Raw genomic sequence first — 19372 nt, 5'->3', positions numbered from 1 at the left:
GATTATATGTTACTTACGGTTGACGGAGCAAAAAGTACATGTAATTGTGATGGAGACGAACATGTTATTTTGATGTCCGATTAATTACTGATTAAACCAATTGGGAAAAATTGTGCTTTTTATAGTACTCAGTTGAATCTATATTTGTGTTAATGTTATATTATATTTGTTTGTTTGTATTTCAATCCATTTGTTTGTCTTTTAGCTTGTTTATCTATTTATGGAAGGGATGTGTGCTCTTGATGGTATAATTTCTCGATTGCAGTGGGACATAGAATCCCGGAAGAAAACATTGAGTCGTCAGGCAGGTTTAACCGGTCTGATGACGCTGTCTGGAGAATGGGACAGTTTTGACGATATCTATGCCTTGTACTCCGACACCATTGGAAAACCGAGTGTAAGTCACATACCGCAGACTGCCACAAAATCGGACACTCCGGGACAGAAAAACATGTTCTACATTTGCGAAAGTTTTAGACTATACCTAGGAAAAGACATTTCACAAGATTTTTTTTTTTTTTGAGAGAGAGAGAGAGAAATGATAATTCAAGTGACAAAGATCTTTTTGCCTGCAATACGGCATTTGACTCTTCCATTTTCGTCTCATCATATTAATATCTTAACCATAATTAAATCATTTTAAGTTGGACTTATTTTATGTTTTGTATCCCATTTTTTTTTATTTTGGAGATAACTATCAAGTAATATACATGCATAAACACATTTGTCTATTATAATTAGATATTTTATTATGACTTAACTTGTACCATATGAGGCATCACAAAAAGTTCACACTGTGTCATGCAAAATTATTCTTTCATCTTTATGAAAATTTACGCCCCATTCTATATACATGTAACCGTGGATTATCACACGAGTAACACGAGTAACATGTAGTGCAGTACATATTGTAAGTACTTGGCTGTATCGTAGCATTAAAATGAATGCCGATTTATGTTCCGTCTCTGTTGATTACTACAGGAACAAATTTTGCACTGGCGAGATGACGAGTGGTTCGGTGCCCAACGTTTGGCTGGCGTTAACACAATACTTATTGCTCTATGCTCCTTCATTCCAGAGAAGTAAGTATGACTGAGGGAGAGAGTGTATAGCTGTTTAATTTCAACAACCTGTTTGCATTTTTATCAAATATTTAATTATTATTATTATTATCATTAAACTTACTATCATAATATGCTCTGTGTTAATGAGCATGAACGTGTGTGTGTGTGTGTGTGTGTGGGTGGGTGGGTGAGAGAGAGAGAGAGAGAGAGAGAGAGATAATTTGATATGATGTATGTGTATTTGAGTACGAAACTTATCACTCCAATCAATTTATAACATAATCAACTAGAAAAGCACTTAGAGAGCGCAGACCTCCGCCAAGGCAGCAAAGTCTCCATCCAGTGCCGTTTCACCCCTAAATTTTCGATATTTTTGATTATTGATTGATTATTGGCCCACTTCTGACAGTTCCTGAAAATTTCATCAAAATCGGTCCATAACTTTTTGAGTTATGTTGATGACAGACAAACAAACAAACAGGGGTGAAAACATAACCTTCTTGGCGGAGGTAATAAAACACTACTGGTCAATTCAATCCTTATCTATTTTAATATTTAAATAAATCAACTACTCATCGTTAATACCTAAGGTTTGGCGTGACTGCAGAAATGGTGGAACCATTCCTTGAGGGCCTCACTCTAAAACAGGCCTTGGATGCCAAAAGGCTTTTCATAATAGATCTTAAGATTCTGGAAGGCATACGTCACAATCCAGAAACTGAGGTAAAGTGGATATCACATTTCTTGTACTTCATGGTATTAGGCTTGTGTGGGTCACTGATTGGGTGCAATTTTGGAATAGTCACAGTTCAAAGAGGGTTGGCATTATTGAACCTATTCAAATGGATTGTCCAAATTGACCCTCCACAAATGGGTAGGTCTTATTGAACTTCCACAAATAGTTTTATTTAAATGAAAAAATGGGTTGGTCCAATTAAACCTCTACAAATGGTTTGGCCTGATTGAACTTTAAAAATATAGGTGAATATTTGGTGTAACAGAACCTTCACAAATGAGTTGGCCATATTTAACCAAGACGGAAGTACATGTACGTCGAGTGAATTGATACCGGTAATTGCAGCATTTTGTTTCTCTTACACACAGTACACTTGAAATAATACGTGCACGGAGTAACTACATATCTTGCCTTTTTCATACCTACGATACACACTAAGATTGGAGTGCAGGTAAGTTCAGTGCTATAATTTATGGGCATATCTGGGACAAAGAAAGCCCAGATACACTGTATGTAGTTATACTCCTTGCACTTCTTATTTTAAGCGCAAAAGGGACAAAATGTATGGCACAATTATTAATATTTCCAACGCATTTCCGTCTTGGGAGTTCAACCCATTCGAAGTTGTACCCAGTACCTCCAGAAACATACCAGTCCAGTCTAACCAGGCCCTGCGTTATCAACATGCTTGATATGTGGCAATGCTTCAAATACCTTAACCTAGTAAAGGCCACGACCTCACTGCAGTGATGATTTTTATCTTGATGTTGGCATGTTAACCACAATACTTTACGATGAATTTGATCGTGTAATCAGAGAAGAGTTACATCAGCTGCGTTACGTTAAAAGAAGAAAGTATATGTATTAACAGAAATGACGAGACCTCCCATGCCCATGCACCCGTCTTTCTTAAAGCCTTCCAAGCCACGATTTTCAACGCAATCTAAGCATGAATTGTTTCTTGTTGAACTTATCTGAGGACAATTAAATATTTGAAAACGAATATAAACGGTCTTAAATAATACTGCCCCCTGTCCAACCTCGGTAGTCGGCCAACTTGATACAGTGTGAAAATAACGCGGGTCACGACCCGAGAGTCTCGAAAGTCGTATCATGGAATGAATTGCATATCTGGAAAACATGTGCTTCTAATCTTTTGCTATTTACTCAGAATTGTAACAGAGTGTGATGTTCTTTAAGATGTTCTTAGATTCAAACCAACAAGACACCAAGTCTGATTTCCCAGCACCATACTTTATTTTCAAGTCTCCAGTATTCTCCCGAGATCGATCTCAACACTCACAACACTGATATTCTCTAACACAATACTGAGCTATTGCACATTTACTACATCTCTCCCTCTTGAGATATGCACCACAATGACTTTAAATGTGCAATTTTTTTTCTTTTTACTTTTATAATGACAAAACTAAATAAACTAAAATGTTACAAATACTCAGAGGCACTCTAAATAATCACTTCAGAGTGTAAACAGATCAACAGTTCTCATTAATCCTTTAACAGTCCTTGGTCATCTTACATGTAAGACAATATGTCTCTAGAAAATTTTAATGACAGTAATATTTCTCAGTCAAGTGTAAGTTAGTCTCTCAGGTGCTTTGCGCTCCCTTTGAGGATATCTGCGAACTGGTTGTTTATCAACAGTAGGACTAGCCTCAACATCATCAGATACAAATGTACTGCTAGCTTCAGATTTGTCAGGTAATTTTGCATCACTATTGTCCATTGTATCACCTGATTCATGCTCAATTTGAACAGGTTCTGAATAAAACCTTGGCTCAGGTTGCTCAAATTCAGTCTTTGTTTGATTATCAGATTCAACATTTTCTCTTGAAGGTAGTGTCACATTAACTTCATCAGAAAATGGCATTTCATTTGAAACAGTGGGACCAATTATATGATCAATATGCACAAAGCGTTTCGATCTGCCAATTTGTACAACATATGTCTGAGGTCCACAAACTTTCACAATGCAACCAGAAACCCATTTCTCTTGCCCCCCTCTGAAATTGCGAACTCTGACCTTATCATACAGGTTAAAGTGACGCGACTTGGGACGTTTGTCATGATACTGACATTGCTTTTCCTGTTTTGTTTCAACAGACATAGAAAGGCTGGGTTTCAAAAGAGAAAATTTTGACCTAATCTGACGCTTCATGAACAATTCAGATGGACTGACACCAGTTGTTGAATGCGGAGTTATTCTATACAGCATCATTAACTGGGATAATCTCGGACTGCGGGAACCTTCCCTATTCTCTAACATATGTTTTGTTAGCCCTTGTTTGATAACTTGCACTGAACGCTCAGCGGCACCATTCGTGCTTGCATGGTACGGAGGTATAAGTTTGTGATTTATTCCATTCATTTCACAGAATTTACGAAACTCCCCTGAGGTAAACTGTGGTCCATTATCTGACACAATAATCTCAGGCAAAACTGCTCTTGCAAACCACGAACGTAAAACATCAATTGTTTTCGAAGCAGTAGTAGATTGCATTTCTTCTACTTCTATCCACTTCGAATATGCATCAATCAGTATCAAATAAGAACGATTGTCTTTCTCAAAGAAATCAACATGGACCCTCTCCCACACACGTGAAGGGAAAGACCATGGGATCAGTGGTGCAACAGCTGGCAAGGCTCTGTTTGATTGACATTCATCACATCCAGAGACCAAAGACTCAATTCCAGAATCTAGTCCAGGCCACCACAAGTACCCTCTAGCTAAGGACTTCATTCTAACAATCCCATGATGTTCTTCGTGTAATTCACGAAGTAAACGGTCACGATAACAAGGTGGTATGATGACACGTAATCCCCAAAGTATGCAACCTTGGTCAACAGTAAGTTCATTTCTGCGTCTAAAGTAAGGCATCAAAGAATCATCTTTGACATAGCTTGGCCAACCATTAAGAGTGAAATCATACACTCTGGACAAGACTGGGTCCTTCATAGTGGCTTTGCTAATATCACTCGCTTTCACAGGTAATTCTTCTGTGAAAGACACACAATGGACAACAAACTCGTTATCCTCACTAGGCTCAGAATTTTTATTTGGTAACCGTGAAAAGCAATCTGCACTTGCATTGTCAGCAGACTTTCTATATTTTATCTTGTAATTGTAAGCTGACAGAATCAAACTCCAGCGTTGCATTCTAGCTGCAGCTAATGACGGTATACCAGTATGTGAATTGAATATTTTCACAAGAGGCAGATGGTCTGTAATAAGAGTAAACTCTCTTCCATATAAATACATGTGGAATTTCTTCACACCAAATATGATGGCTAAAGCCTCTTTCTCAATTTGAGCATAATTCTTTTCTGCTTTAGAAAGAGTACGAGAGGCTGTTTCAATGGGGCGTTCAGAACCATCTTCCATAATATGACTTATGACTGCACCAATCCCCACTGATGATGCATCACAAGCTAATACGATTGGCCGTTTTGGATCATAGGGTGTGAGACATGACTCTGCAGAAATAGCAGACTTGGCAGCATTAAATGCAGCATCACACTCCTTTGTCCAGTTCCACTCTACATTTTTGCTTAAGAGCCTGTTTAGTGTGGACACCTGAGTAGACATGTTCTTTATGAATTTCCCATAAAAGTTTAACATTCCCAGGAATGACTTGAGCTCTGAAACATTTTCAGGCTTGGGCATATTCATGATATTTTCTATGTTCTTGGCACTTGGATGTATACCACTTTCATCCAGTGTATGACCAAGAATATCAATACGTTTCTGAATGAAACTACACTTTGACAAACGCGCACGGATATTGTACTGACGGAGTCTCTGCAGCACACGTTGTAGTGCTATGTAATGTTCTTCTACTGTGTCAGTAGTGATGAGTATATCATCAATAGAACAAGCAGCCTCCTCAAAACCATCCAACACTTGATCCATAACGCGTTGAAACTGCTGCGGAGCAGTCGTAATACCATACGGCATTCGCTCTGGGCGTAACAAACCAATCAAAGTGTTAATCGTGAGATATTGTTTTGACTTCTCACTCAATTTTAACTGGGAAAATGCTTCGCGCAAATCTATTTTAGATCTGAATTTCCCTTTTGCATGTTTGGCTAGTACTGACTGAATAGTTGGGAGTGGATATGGGTCTTTGTCTAGTACTGTATTAACTGTGACCTTATAGTCACCACATAACCTCAGATCCCCTGATGGTTTTACAACAGTGACTTGTGGACTCGCCCACTTACATGTACTACTTTCTACTTTGGTATAATGACCCTTCTCAACTGCCTCCAACAGCTGAGATTTGACCTTATCTTGCAGAGGGTAGGGTACACTATAAGCTTTCTTGAATATGGGAGTTGTACCTTCAGGAATGTAAACATCTGCTTCAAAACCTTTGATTGACCCTTGACTTGGAGCAAATACATCTTTGTATTGTGACAGAAGTGACTTTAACTTTGGGTCACTCTGTACAGAAAAGACATTGGACCAATCTAACTTTATTTTCTCTAACCAGTTTTGCCCCAACAATGCAGGTTTAGATCCCTCCACCACTACTAATGGTAGGTCTACAGACTGGTCATTGTAACTCACTGTGACTGTTATTTCCCCCAATAAATTAAGAGGATTGCCGCAATAAGATGTGAGATGCAAATCTGATTGACGTAAAGGGTGATCTTTGAACTTTGATTCATGCAAATCTTGACCAATCAACGTGACAGACGCACCAGTATCTAGCTCAAAGTCAATAGACTGTGAGCTAACCTGTAAAGCAATAATATACTTGCTACATTTATTTTCATTTACAGTACTGATAGGAGCATGATCAGGTTTTGTTTTGTTCTCTTTACTTCTGCATTTGATTTGGAAATGGTTCAACTTGTTACATTTTCTGCAGATTTTACCCTTGGCAGGACAAACTCCTTTGTGTGGGTACTCTCCACCGCAGAACCAACACTCACTGAAACCCTGTTTTGGCTGTGTTTTGGACTTGTTATGACTTGGCTTGTGTGGTTTAGGTGCTTGGGCTTGTGCTGATTTTTTCACGGCATAGACTGTGGTAGGACTGGTATCGCCCTCCATAATATGGGACCTTTGCTCAGACAGCTCTAAAGCTCTAGCATGTGTAAGCAAGTTATTCAGTGTGAGAGTCTGGTCACTAAGAGCTTTTCTTCTCAACTTATGGGATGTACATCCTTGTATAATTTGTGACTTAACCTCTCTGTCCAAATTTTCAAATCCACAGTTGGCTCCTATTTGTCTTAGTTTGATATGGTATGAATCAATGGTTTCACTAGGTTCTTGCTTACAGCTTCGAAATTTGTAAATTTCAAACTCAGGATTATGATGAGGTCTTACGTAAACGTACTGTCCAAAAGAAGCTACCGCATCTTCATATCAGTCCCCTCTGTCTGGCAGATTCTCAAAAATGTCTAAAAATTCCTCACCAGCTAAATGTAAAAGCATGGCTCTCTTCTGTTGCGAATTTTTGATGTTCAATGCAACCATGAGGTTTTCAAATCTTTCCTTCCATTTTCCCCATCTTTTAAAGACGGTGTTCGGTTCCTGTCTGATGATGAAAGGTGGAAAAGTTGGTATATGCGTCAAGTTTACTGCTTGGGGTTCTTCCTCCTCCATAATTCCTTGTCGCCAATGTGTTCTTTAAGATGTTCTTAGATTCAAACCAACAAGACACCAAGTCTGATTTCCCAGCACCATACTTTATTTTCAAGTCTCCAGTATTCTCCCGAGATCTCAACACTCACAACACTGATATTCTCTAACACAATACTGAGCTATTGCACATTTACTACACAGAGTTACATAAAATGAAGATTAAAGGTTGTAAAGGCGGGAAAATGCCGTTTACCCCGGGCAAAATCGTTAAAAATTTAGTTTTGGGAGGGAAAATCCTGGCTTGGAAGGCCTTAGGGCCGTAGGTGGGGGCAAGTATATCTCCTGAAAAGCCGTGATGGAAATGTTCTGCGCAGAAAACGAAACATTTGAGGTAAGTAATTTGAATTTTAGAAAAATTAATTTTAAGATTAATTGAAATTCTGACCATTTAGCGGTTTGAACGACCTCCCATTGATTTTGCAAGCACTTTCTTGTTTCTAGATCGGTGCACCTCTGGTACTGTTCTTTCAAAAAGGAAATCAGCGTTTGGTGCCCGTTGCCATTCAACTCCAACAGGATAAGGGACCTAATAATCCGGTGAGTTTTCTAACTGTCAGCTCTACTTCACCTTTCTTGTTGCAATCTTACAATCTTTCTCTGCATCTTTTTGGTACATTACATGAATGAAACATTTCGTGTATATATGTATACTTTAAGGTCGCATCTTCAAGACATATGCATCGCCGTTACATGTTTTACCTTGTACATAAAATCGATACAAGCATTTGTTCAGGGGAAAATTTCACAGGGACTGAAATCATCACAGAGCGCTGATCATTTCATCAATAATTATGAAATGAAATAAGCTCGAAGAGCTAATACGATTTTCTGGTAAGGGTCTTTTCTCTTGTTGGTAGTATCTCAAAGTTAAATTCCAATTGTATTGTTACTGTTTGTATTGTTTTAATCCATTTATTCTGACTTACAATTGAAAGCACTAACTGCATTCAAGTCTTATTTCTAGTAAGGTTTATATTTGTATTTATATAGTCAAATGTTCACAAGCAAAACGAAGCTCTGTTTTTGCTCAAAAGTAAATAAGATAAGTCCATATGACTGAAAATTGTTATTTATTAATGACGAAAACTAATAAGATACAAAGTAACTGGGGGGATAATATAACATCCCCCAAACTATATAACTGCAATATCATAAAATTAATAAAGTAGGTTATTAAGTGCATCAAGATTAAGTAAGAAAAATATGAGAAACCACAAAAGCTATTGGACCAAAAAGTTGGCTCAAATGAAAAATCTCATTCCCGCCAACCTTATTACCAGTAAGGTTTATATTTGTATTCAAGTTCAATGTGAAAACCATTTTTCAGTGTAAAAACACGGCGAGCATTTCACTAAACTTTCGGTTTCAAGAAAGATTCAATCGGCTTCAGGCGCCTTTTGTTCTCTTCCATACTGAACTTCTTATGAAGATACAGCACATTGGTGAGCTGGAAAATCTTGTCAATGTTTTCAAATAAAGCAAGCGCCGTAGTTTTGATAGGAGCGTCTCCCCAGCGGTTGTAAAAGATGCCGCCAGCGTGATCGATATAATTTAGGTACGCCCTCACATCCGGGCGACGCCAGAAACTGAACCGTGATATTTCAAAGTTGTTATACAGACTCAAGTTTTCTGGCAAGCGCTCAAGGAATGTTGGTGTTAGTTGATGTTGGTGAACATACTTTGTGGCATTTCCTCTCAAGCCAGCTATACAGTCCGGTTTGATCTCAAATATGAGCCTGATATATGCATAAGTCAGATCACGATCCCGCATAAACTGAAATACGTCATACGTGACGTCATTTAGGAGTTTCGAGTCATCATCAAGGCGCCAATACCATTCTATTGGTTGTAAAATTGGTTGCTGGGAGACGAGAACGCTTTGAAATCTACACATGTGGCGGTACCCCATTCTGGCAAACCCACACGTGTGCAACCAGTCCTCTGCTGGCATTCTGATCCACTCCGGTATGATAAATTCCACGATTTGGAAAAATACATTTGACGTCGTCCATGATTTTATGTCTTGCTTGTGATTTTCTAACAGATCGGGCTCATGAAATATCACAATGGGATACTGGAAACGATTATTGAAAAATTTATCGATGCTCTGTATTGCACCACGGAATCTACTTATGCGTTGTGTGTTCAGAAGGTAATAGATCGTCGCCTTGGGTTTGTCGCTCGGCCATTTTTCCAACATCTCCATAAAGCGTTCATATTCTCCGTTGCTGAACTCTGCCTGCTTGGCGGTAATTTGTGACGTTGCGGAGGTTTGAACAGGGGCGGGTTGTTGCTGTTGCTGATACACTGGCTGCTGCTGTTGCTGCGGTTGCAGTTGCTGATAAACGTGTTGTGGAACATGCTGTTGCTGTTGTTGGAGTTGTTGTCGATCAGGATTCGCACGATCCATTGGCACGACTCGAAGTTCGGTCTGGGGAGGCTGGTATACCGAGTTGACCTGGCCCTCTGACTGTTGCTGGCCCTCATCCCCCATTACCGGCACTCCTGCAGGGTCGTCTTGATTGACTGCACCCTGCGGGGATTCTCGGTGACCAGTGTCCATGTCCACTCCATCTTTTGGTGGCGGCCACGTGGGGGGCTCTTCTTGTTCCACGTTGTAATCGTCGTTCTCGGCTGTCTGGCGCTCCAGGAAGCTTGCTCTTTCAGCCTCTAAAAATTCTATTCTGTGCATCATTTGGTTCGTCATCCTGATTTGGTGGATGACAAACGCGAGCGCAGTTATGAAGAAGAAAATGGAGACGATGATGAACCATCTGTACCGCATAAGACAGCGCATGCGGGGTATCTGAAGCAAAAAATAATTATAATTTTACTTCCGGGTTCAACTGTTACAATATAATTACCAAACTAAAATCTTTTTTCATATTTGTTTTCACTAGGAACAAAGGCAGAAGTGAAGGCCTGTGTGAAAAATTAAAGGTCGCTAGAATAAACGGGTGTGAAAAGAAAATTTGATAACAGGGTTTTGTCTCTTAATACATTTGGGCTGTTTTAAAATTAAGACAAAAATAATCGAATAACAAAATGTTAACGAAACAATGTACATGTATGCATGGAAAACTCGGGATACGTACAGATAGTAAACAAACGACTTAGGTTTGAAAAAAATGTTAACAAAGGTTTCTCAACAGTTTTGGGCCAATAAAACCCAGATTATTTCCCACCGGAATCAAATCATGCCAAAAAATCCTAAATGGCTGCCAATGCATAGAGGAGGGTGTTTACGTGGGCATATGATGGAAACTGGGTAACTTACAAACTTGTGGGAGATATCATTTCTAATGTTCATGGCCATTCATTTGAAAAAAGTTTGGACGTCATCAGAGGTCAAGGTCATGCCTAAATGTCAAGGCCAATTTCGAAAAAGGACCAAAATAGTTTAAAATACAACATCAACTTTCTTTATTCTTTCAAAAATGAACTTTCTTGTTTTTTTATACCTCTTATTGAGAACTGCACACATGACGCCACCTTTGTGAATGTTGCATTTAATTGACTAAGGATAAAATAATGTATGTCAATGTCAAATTTGCATCTTAAAAGATACAAAAGTAAGCTTGATGGTCCCCAAATTACATGCCAAACTAATCAAATATATCGTTAAATGGCCAAATTTCCTAATGATATTTAAAAAGTTGAAATTATGAAGTAAAAGGACAATACTTTGTTAGCGAAGAGAGGCCAAGGTCATGTACGTATGTCAAGGTCAAACTCAACAATGACTTGAAATGTAACTATATTTTTGCTGAACTTTGTAGAAATGTTTACTTAAAAACATATTTAAATGTCATTTTTAGTTACAAAATGTCACAAACACAAGGCAACATTATGAAAAACGCGTATATTGATGCAGCTTTGAGACAATGTTTACAGTCAGGCATACAAAATGTGCCTATGAGCAGAAACACAAGCACACGGACTTTCAAATGCACATTTGAAATTGTGCTTGTGGATGCAACGTGACGGACAGAAATGGAAGGACATATGAAAATGGCTCACGCTGTCAGTCAGTTATTCCAGAGGCAATTACAAGGTAACATACGGGACCCTGCAGTCATCTACACTGGTGGCACCGTTAAAGTAACAGCACCATAGATGTTCGTATACCCTACCAGATATGTAGTTAGGACAGTGCATTGTCAGCAACTTTTATTATTAAGTGACAACAACCTGTCAAAAACCTGGTTTTACCTAGAATCAGTGAACGGCCGTCTCCTCAATGATGACCTAAGATAAAGCACAGAACATCAGAAATCTCTTATGACACAACAAAGAATGGATCCATCAGCTTGTTTACAGGCAATTGCTTCATTCGTGTGTCAGAATTTCTGATAAACTGAGATTCCTTGTTGAAGTTTGTTGTTCTGATGGCTAACTCCGTGTTCATAGTCATGTTTGTGCGACATTTTCTTGAAACTGTGATGAAAACAATTGTTCATGGCGGCGATTCAGCCCATTTGTGACTTGCCTTATTTACCATAGGGCAATGCTGGGGTACTCTAAACTGGGCTGTATGAAAAAGAGAGGTCCAGAAAACTATTGGACAAACTGAAATAGACTCTTATTTAGGAACGGGTCGATGGTAACCAGAGATTTATCTACAAACTTCAAGAACACGCGGACTTTCACGACATCCTAATAAGAGGAGAATAACAGGATGACACTGGCATTTTGTACAATTGCTTTTTTTTTTTTTTTTTTTTTTTTTTTTTTTTTTTTTTTTTTTTTTTTTGAGAAATTTGTGAAATGAACAATCGATCAGCAAAAGGAGTTAAAATGGAAATGAAATAACAATAAGTATGATAAATATTCTAATGATCTTGTTGAATGTTGTATTTGTCTTACTTATTGAAGTCATATTGAGACCTTATTGAAACCACGGATGAAATGTTCTGTTGAAATATTCCATCATTGTATCAAGAGTATATATTTTTGTAGAAACATGGTGTGATGTGTATTTCATGCCATTTTAGGTTTGACCTTGTTTTAAGTTTAACTTTGAGACATTATCTAATCCTGCGCCATGCAATCCGTAAATTTGATCTCACATATTATTAAGAGGCCTCATCATCCGTGAATGTGGGTGCGTAAAATTTGAGAGAAATAACAATACAGGTATTTTTTATTTAACTGTTTTAATTACGTTTGTGCCCATTTGACTTAAACACTTATTTCCTTTACCTTTGTTCAGTTGAATCCCACAGTAAAATGATTGCCTTTTGACCAAATTGCTTAATAAATAATTTTTTCTATGAAAATTATAGTTGGACGTATTTTAGACCATTTTGATCCCGTTTCGAGACTAACTTTGACACACAAACATGACCTTGACCTCTAATGATCAACAAATTGCTGTCCTTTTTATTTCATGACTTTAATCTTGTACATTTTGAGAGATTTGACCATCAGTGAATTTATTTAGTTCGACTGTTATAGGATTAGAAATGCCACTTTTGTATGTGTTTGGCTGCAAATTTGGCCTTGACATACATTATTTTACCCTTGGTCAGTTAAATACAACATCCACAAAGGTGGTTTCTTGTATGCAGTTCTCAATAGGAGCGATAGGAATCATAAAAAGTTCATTTTTGAAAGAATTAAGAAAGTTGATGCTATATTTTAAGCTATTCTGGTCCATTCTCGAGATTGACCTTGACATTTAGGCACGACCTTGACCTCTGACGAATTCCAAAATTTTTGACAATGAATGGCCATGCCTTTGAACATTATAAATGATACCTCTCACAAGTTTGTAAGTTACCCAGTTTTCATGATATGCCCACTTAAACACCCTCTCCCATGCATTTTGGTACTTTGCCATGGGTGGATTCCGGTGGGAAATTATCTGGGTTATATTGGCCCAAAACTGGACCGGATTCAGTTAACATTTCTCCAACCTCACTGGGAGAATTTTGTTGGTTCACTGGACTAAGATATTAACAAGCTCATAAAGCCATTTTAGTTTCAGTCGTTCCAAACATCATTTCGCAAAGGATGTTTGACAACACGAAAGCAGCGTTTTACTTTAATGAATAAGACATGAAGCAGTAAACCACAACTTGCATGTAAAACGGGAAATCTTACAAGGCATCAGGATAATTGATTTATCACCATCTGATTATATGAAGCCTCCCGCGCATTACATCTATGAACGTTCGTACAGACGTTTATTCATTAAAAAATGATAGACATATAAAATGATACTTCAGTGTTAACAGGTGTGACTATTCATAAACTACCAATACCCTCCGTGGGCGACGAACGTAAATAAGTACCACATGAATCAACTAAGAATGTCCACTCCCCTGAATAGGTTGTTACACTACGGTCACTCCCCGATACAAGAGAGAAGGACCCTGGGTTAATAGAGGCTGGGGAGGGGGTAGGGGTAAATGTCCATCGTGTATAATGCTCGATACCACAAAATCTATGCTCCCCAGTGCATTTCGAACTTCTGACGTCCATTTCCACGCATTCATTTCACCAAGATTCAAGATTCAAGATATTTTATTTCAGGCTCACCCATATGTTAAGAAATACGAAATTAGAAGCAGTAAAACATGACAGTTCAATATAGTACTACATGTATGAAAGAATCAATATCATTTTAAAAATAAAGCATTATTTAAAAAATCGGCAGCAAGTCTTGGCAACTACATGTAAATTAATTATGTCATCATTACTAATCAAAATAAAAAACTTGCTCTGAACATTTAAAAGATCAAAATATTGTTTTAAAAATCGTCTCGCAATATCAAAAAGTTAAGCAAGTTCATCAATAAAAAAGGACAGTTTAGTAAGAAGTGGATACACTCAGATTCACATAATGGGTAGTTTTTTTTCACAATAGCTAATTTTTCGTATAGATCGGTTTCTATTCGAAGTTGGGCCACGTACCCCACACCTTACTTTAGCAAGTGCCTTTTGTTGTTTAATTGACAAGGATGTTTTTCGACGTAACTTATAACTTCTTAGCTTTGTTTTAATAATTTAAACAATCTGAGTTTGTCGCCACCACCGTTGTCGTCCAATATCTTTGCAAACCAGTCAGAGCGGCGTTCTGCTGCGGCACACTTTAATCTAGCCAAGTGATTAACTTGATTAGCAGTCAAGTGATATTAGCTCCAAGGTCATTACAATTACTTGTCACTCTAGTTATCTAATTTTTATCATAATTAGGTACTTTTTAAATCCATAAAGACTATTTTGGTCTTCTTTTATCCTTGTTAACTAGTTTGCACCGTAGGCTTGTTACGTTGGCTAATTGTTTTTTTCTAGTTGTGTGACCTACCCCATTTTAAAACGGTTGGCAATAGGCGACTCATATCTACCAACACCAAGAAATTACTAACATGTTCTGTTACCGCACCAAGATTTACCACAATGGACACTCCTGTCATAATTTTATGACGTTGATAGTGATGATACGTGTAATCAAGTGACTACACATGACTACTCAAGCACGCCACCCCTCTCTATCTCTTTCACACAGACACACACACACACACGCACACACGCATGCACACACGCGACCATATGTACACACACTCTCTCACAAACGCGCACACACACACATACACACTCTCCATCTCCCCTCTATTTCTCTCTCACACACACACTCACACACACACACATGCACACACGCACACACATTTACACACTCTCTCACACGCACGCGCACATCCTCTCTCTCTATCTCTCTCTCTCTCTCTCTCAACATGATATATCTAACTGGTCTCAAAGATAATTAACTGTTAGGCAAACCCTGCCATCTGCCTCTACCATAGTCATCTATCTGGCTGCATGCAGGCAAAGAAAATAACTGAATAAACAAAGACATCAATTATGACATACCTCTAACGCGGTCCACATGGCTCCATGAACTTTCTCCATGAGCTGCTTCTATTTTGGACCACAGGTTCTCCGAATAAAAGAGGTCAAATATAGTAATGTGGCAATTTGAAAGTTATCTATCATTCAAGGACCAGAATGAAGTAGTTGAGTTATACCTGATACGGGTTTTGCATGCCTGACAGAGGTTACGCAGCAATATGACTGATGAATATTCCAAATAATTTCTCATATACAGGAACGGAATACATGTACAAAACCTTTTGCTTGTAGTTTAGCCTCAGCCGTCATGAAGAATATTCATGTACAATGTACGTGTTCCAAGTTCGTATAATTTACACACGTTTTTCTACTTGACGGACTTCATTTACATGCATGCTTGATATACATGCTTCTAATATATATATATATATATATATATATATATATATATATATATATATATATATATATATATATATATATATATATATATATATATATAATTACAAAATAAATTAGAATAACAAAATCTATATACTAAATTAAGTGCATTCATTTTAATTTGTGTCTCTTACATGTTTTTATAATGCTTGTTAGAAGACTGGTCCATGCACAAGCCAAGTAAATGTAATATTAGTCAGAATGTTTTCATTTATGATAGATCCAGATATCTGATTCACCTGTTGACTGGTTCGTCTGTTCCCTCTGGCAGACTTGGTCACAACTGAATTACCTGTTCAGGTAAAGGTGAACAGGTAATTTCCTGGTAAATATCTGGATCTATCCCGCAAGAAAACGCAGTAGATACTCCAGCGCAGTAGACTACTGCAATCATACTGCAAACCGCAGCAGACTACTGCAATCATACTGCAAACATGCTTCAAATCTGCTTCGATTTGGGAGCTAATTAGCATATTTGAAACATGCTTCTATCATGCTGCTAATCTACTGCATTAATGCTCCTCTCTGTACAAACCTATGTACTTTTTGGAGTAGAATTGCAGTAGGCTATGCTGCATTTCTACTGCAGATATGCTCCACACCACTACTGCGTTAATGCTTTTTTGCTACTTCGATACTACTGCATTTTCGTGCATTTTCCTGGTTAGTATCTGGATCTATCAAATTTTTGAACAAAGGTGTTCTGCTCCAATGGATATAGATTTTCTTTGGTGATTCAGTTGTACGTATGCTTACATTTTCTTAATTTCTGACTAATCAACGCCTACCGTTTTCATATTCTTATTTCGCTTTTGCAATTTTTAAAAACTGTTGGATTTAAGAATTATCTGGGTGGAGGTATTTGAAGTAAAACATGATATAATTCATTTGTTAATCTTAAGTTTAAAAAAGGGGAAAGTATCTCTTAATTTCCAACACCTTGAATGCTGGTAGATTCTCAAAGTTAAATTCCAATTGTATTGTTACTGTTTGTATTGTTTTTATCCTTTTATTCGGACTTTCGATTGAAAAAACCAACTATATTCAAGTCTTATTTGTATGTATATGTCCATTATATATCATGTATTTGTATTTATATACCCAATATTCACAAGCACAACGAAGCTCTGTTTTTGCTCAAAAGTAAATAAGATAAGTCCATATAGGACTGAAAATTTTCATTTATTAATGACGAAAATAAGATACAAAGTTACAAAACTGGGGGGATAATATAACATCCCCCAAACTATATAACTGCCACAACATAAAATTAATAAATTAGGTTAATAAGTGCAAACAAGATTATTTAAGAAAAATATGAGAAACCACAACAGCTATTGGAACAAAAAATTGGCTCAAATGAAAACAAAGGCCAAAAGATGTGAGAGCTCACATTCCCGCCAACCTTATTACCAGTAAGGTTTGTATTTGTATTCAAGTTCAATGTGAAAACCCATCTTCAGTGTAAAAAAACACGGCAAGCATTTCACTAAACTTTCGGTTTCAAGTAAGATTCAATCGGCTTCAGGCGCCTTTTGTTCTCCTTCATTCTGAACTTATCATGTTGATACAGCACATTGGTGAGCTGGAAAATCTTGTCAAGGTTTTCAAATATAGCAAGAGCGATAGTTTTGATAGGAGCGTCTCCCCAGCGGTTGTAAAAGATGCCGCCAGCGTGATCGATATAATTTAGGTACGCCTTCACATCCTGGCGACGCCAGAAACTGAACCGTGATATTTCAAAGTTGTTAAACAGACTCAACTTTTCTGGCAAGCGCTCAAGGAATGTTGGTGTTAGTTGATGTTGGTGAACATACTTTGTGGCATTTCCTCTCAGGCCAGCTATACAGTCCGGTTCGGACTCATATACGAGCCTGATGTATGCATAAGTCAGATCACGATCCCGCATAAACTGAAATACGTCATACGTGACGTCATTTAGGAGTTTCGAGTCATCATCAAGGCGCCAATACCATTCTATTGGTTGTAAAATTGGTTGCTGGGAGACGAGAACGCTTTGAAATCTACACATGTGGCGGTACCCCATTCTGGCAAAAACACACGTGTGCAACCAGTCCTCTGCTGGCATTCTGATCCACTCCGGTATGATAAATTCCACAATTTGGAAAAATACATTCGACGTCGTCCATGATTTAATGTCTTGCTTATGACTTTCTAACAGATCGGGCTCATGAAACAACACAATGGGATACTGGAAGCGATTATTGAAAAATTTATCGACGCTCTGTATTGCACCACGGAATCTATGTATACGTTGTGTGTTCAGAAGATAATAGACGTTGCCTTGGGTTTGTCGCTCGGCCATTCTTCCAACATCTCCATAAAGCGTGCATATTCTCTGTTGCTGAACTCTGCCTGCTTGGCGGTAATTTGTGACGTTGCGGAGGTTTGAACTGGGGCGGGTTCTTGCTGTTGCTGATACACTGGCTGCTGCTGTTGCTGCAGTTGCAGTTGCTGATAAACGTGTTGTGGAACCTGCTGTAGCATCGGCTGCCGCTGTTGTTGCACAAGATGTTGGTGTTGTTGTCGATCAGGATTCGCACGATCCATTGGCGGAACTCGAAGTTCGGGCTGGAGAGGCTGGCGGACCGGGTTAAACTGGCCCTCTGACTGTTGCTGGCCCTCATCCCCCATTATCGGCACTCCTGTAGGGTCCCCTTGGTTGATTATAGCCAGCGGGGACTCTCGGTGACCAGCGTCCATGTCAACTCTATCTTTTGGTGGCGGCCGCGTGGAGGGCTCTTCTTGTTCCACGTTGTTATCGTCGTTCTCGGCTGCCTGGCGCTCCAGGAGGCTTTCTCTTTCAGCCTCTAAGTATTCTGTTCTGTGCATCTTTTGGTTCATCGTCCTGATTTTGTGGATGACAAACGCGAGCTGAAGCAAAAAAAATAATTATAATTTTAATTCCGGATTGAACTATTGCAATCGAATCACAAAGCAAACTTATATATTTTTTCTTATATGTTTTTACTAGGAACACATAGCGGAAAAGGCAGAAGGGGCCTGTGTGAAAAATTTAAAGTTGCAAGAATAAAGCGCGTGTAAAACGAAAATGTGATAACAGGGTTATGTCTCTTAATACATTTGGGCAGTTTCAGAATTCACCCCCAGATCTTACTTAATAGGCATATATTCAGATCCATGAGAAATCCGACATCAGAAATATGCAAAATGTAACAAAAAAATCGGTGCAAATCATAAGACTAGAATCAATATTTAATTCATGAATCACTGGCATATATGTTATAAAATATTTTGCAGGTCGAGTATTCGTTTAATGACATCAAGCACCCGTAAGTAAGCGGCGCAGTACAATGTAAATCATTTTGCTGTATGATTTAGTGGAACAGAATTTGACTGTCAACATCCTTTGTTAGCTATTCAGGTTGTATAATGGTTTCAACTTGTTTACAGTGAATTGCTTCATTCGTGTCTCCGAATTTCTGATAAATTGATGTTCCTACTTTAAATTTGTTCTTATGATGGCTTACTCCGTGATCTTAGTAATGTTTGTGCGACATTTTCTTGAAACTGTGTGATAAAAACAACATCCTAAAAACAATTCTTCATGGCAGCGGTTCA

General features: G+C 38.2%; 1 protein-coding gene across 1 annotated transcript in view; it reads left to right on the top strand.

Moving 5' to 3' along the window:
• Positions 1 to 19372, top strand: part of LOC106170509 (allene oxide synthase-lipoxygenase protein) — a 35968-nt gene that overhangs the window by 1856 nt on the left and 14740 nt on the right. Inside the window, exons 3-6 of the mRNA XM_087008055.1 lie at positions 266 to 397; positions 982 to 1082; positions 1655 to 1787; positions 7916 to 8011. Coding sequence (XP_086864181.1) covers positions 266 to 397; positions 982 to 1082; positions 1655 to 1787; positions 7916 to 8011 — 462 coding nt within the window. The remainder of the gene's footprint in view (positions 1 to 265; positions 398 to 981; positions 1083 to 1654; positions 1788 to 7915; positions 8012 to 19372) is intronic.

The sequence above is a fragment of the Lingula anatina genome, chromosome 3 (assembly GCF_051362555.1).
Source record: "Lingula anatina isolate TDL-2025a chromosome 3, LinAna3.0, whole genome shotgun sequence".
NCBI classification, from domain to species: Eukaryota; Metazoa; Brachiopoda; class Lingulata; order Lingulida; family Lingulidae; genus Lingula; species Lingula anatina.
The sequence above is the reverse complement of the archived record's forward strand: the minus strand, read 5'-3'. Positions and strand labels throughout refer to the sequence as shown.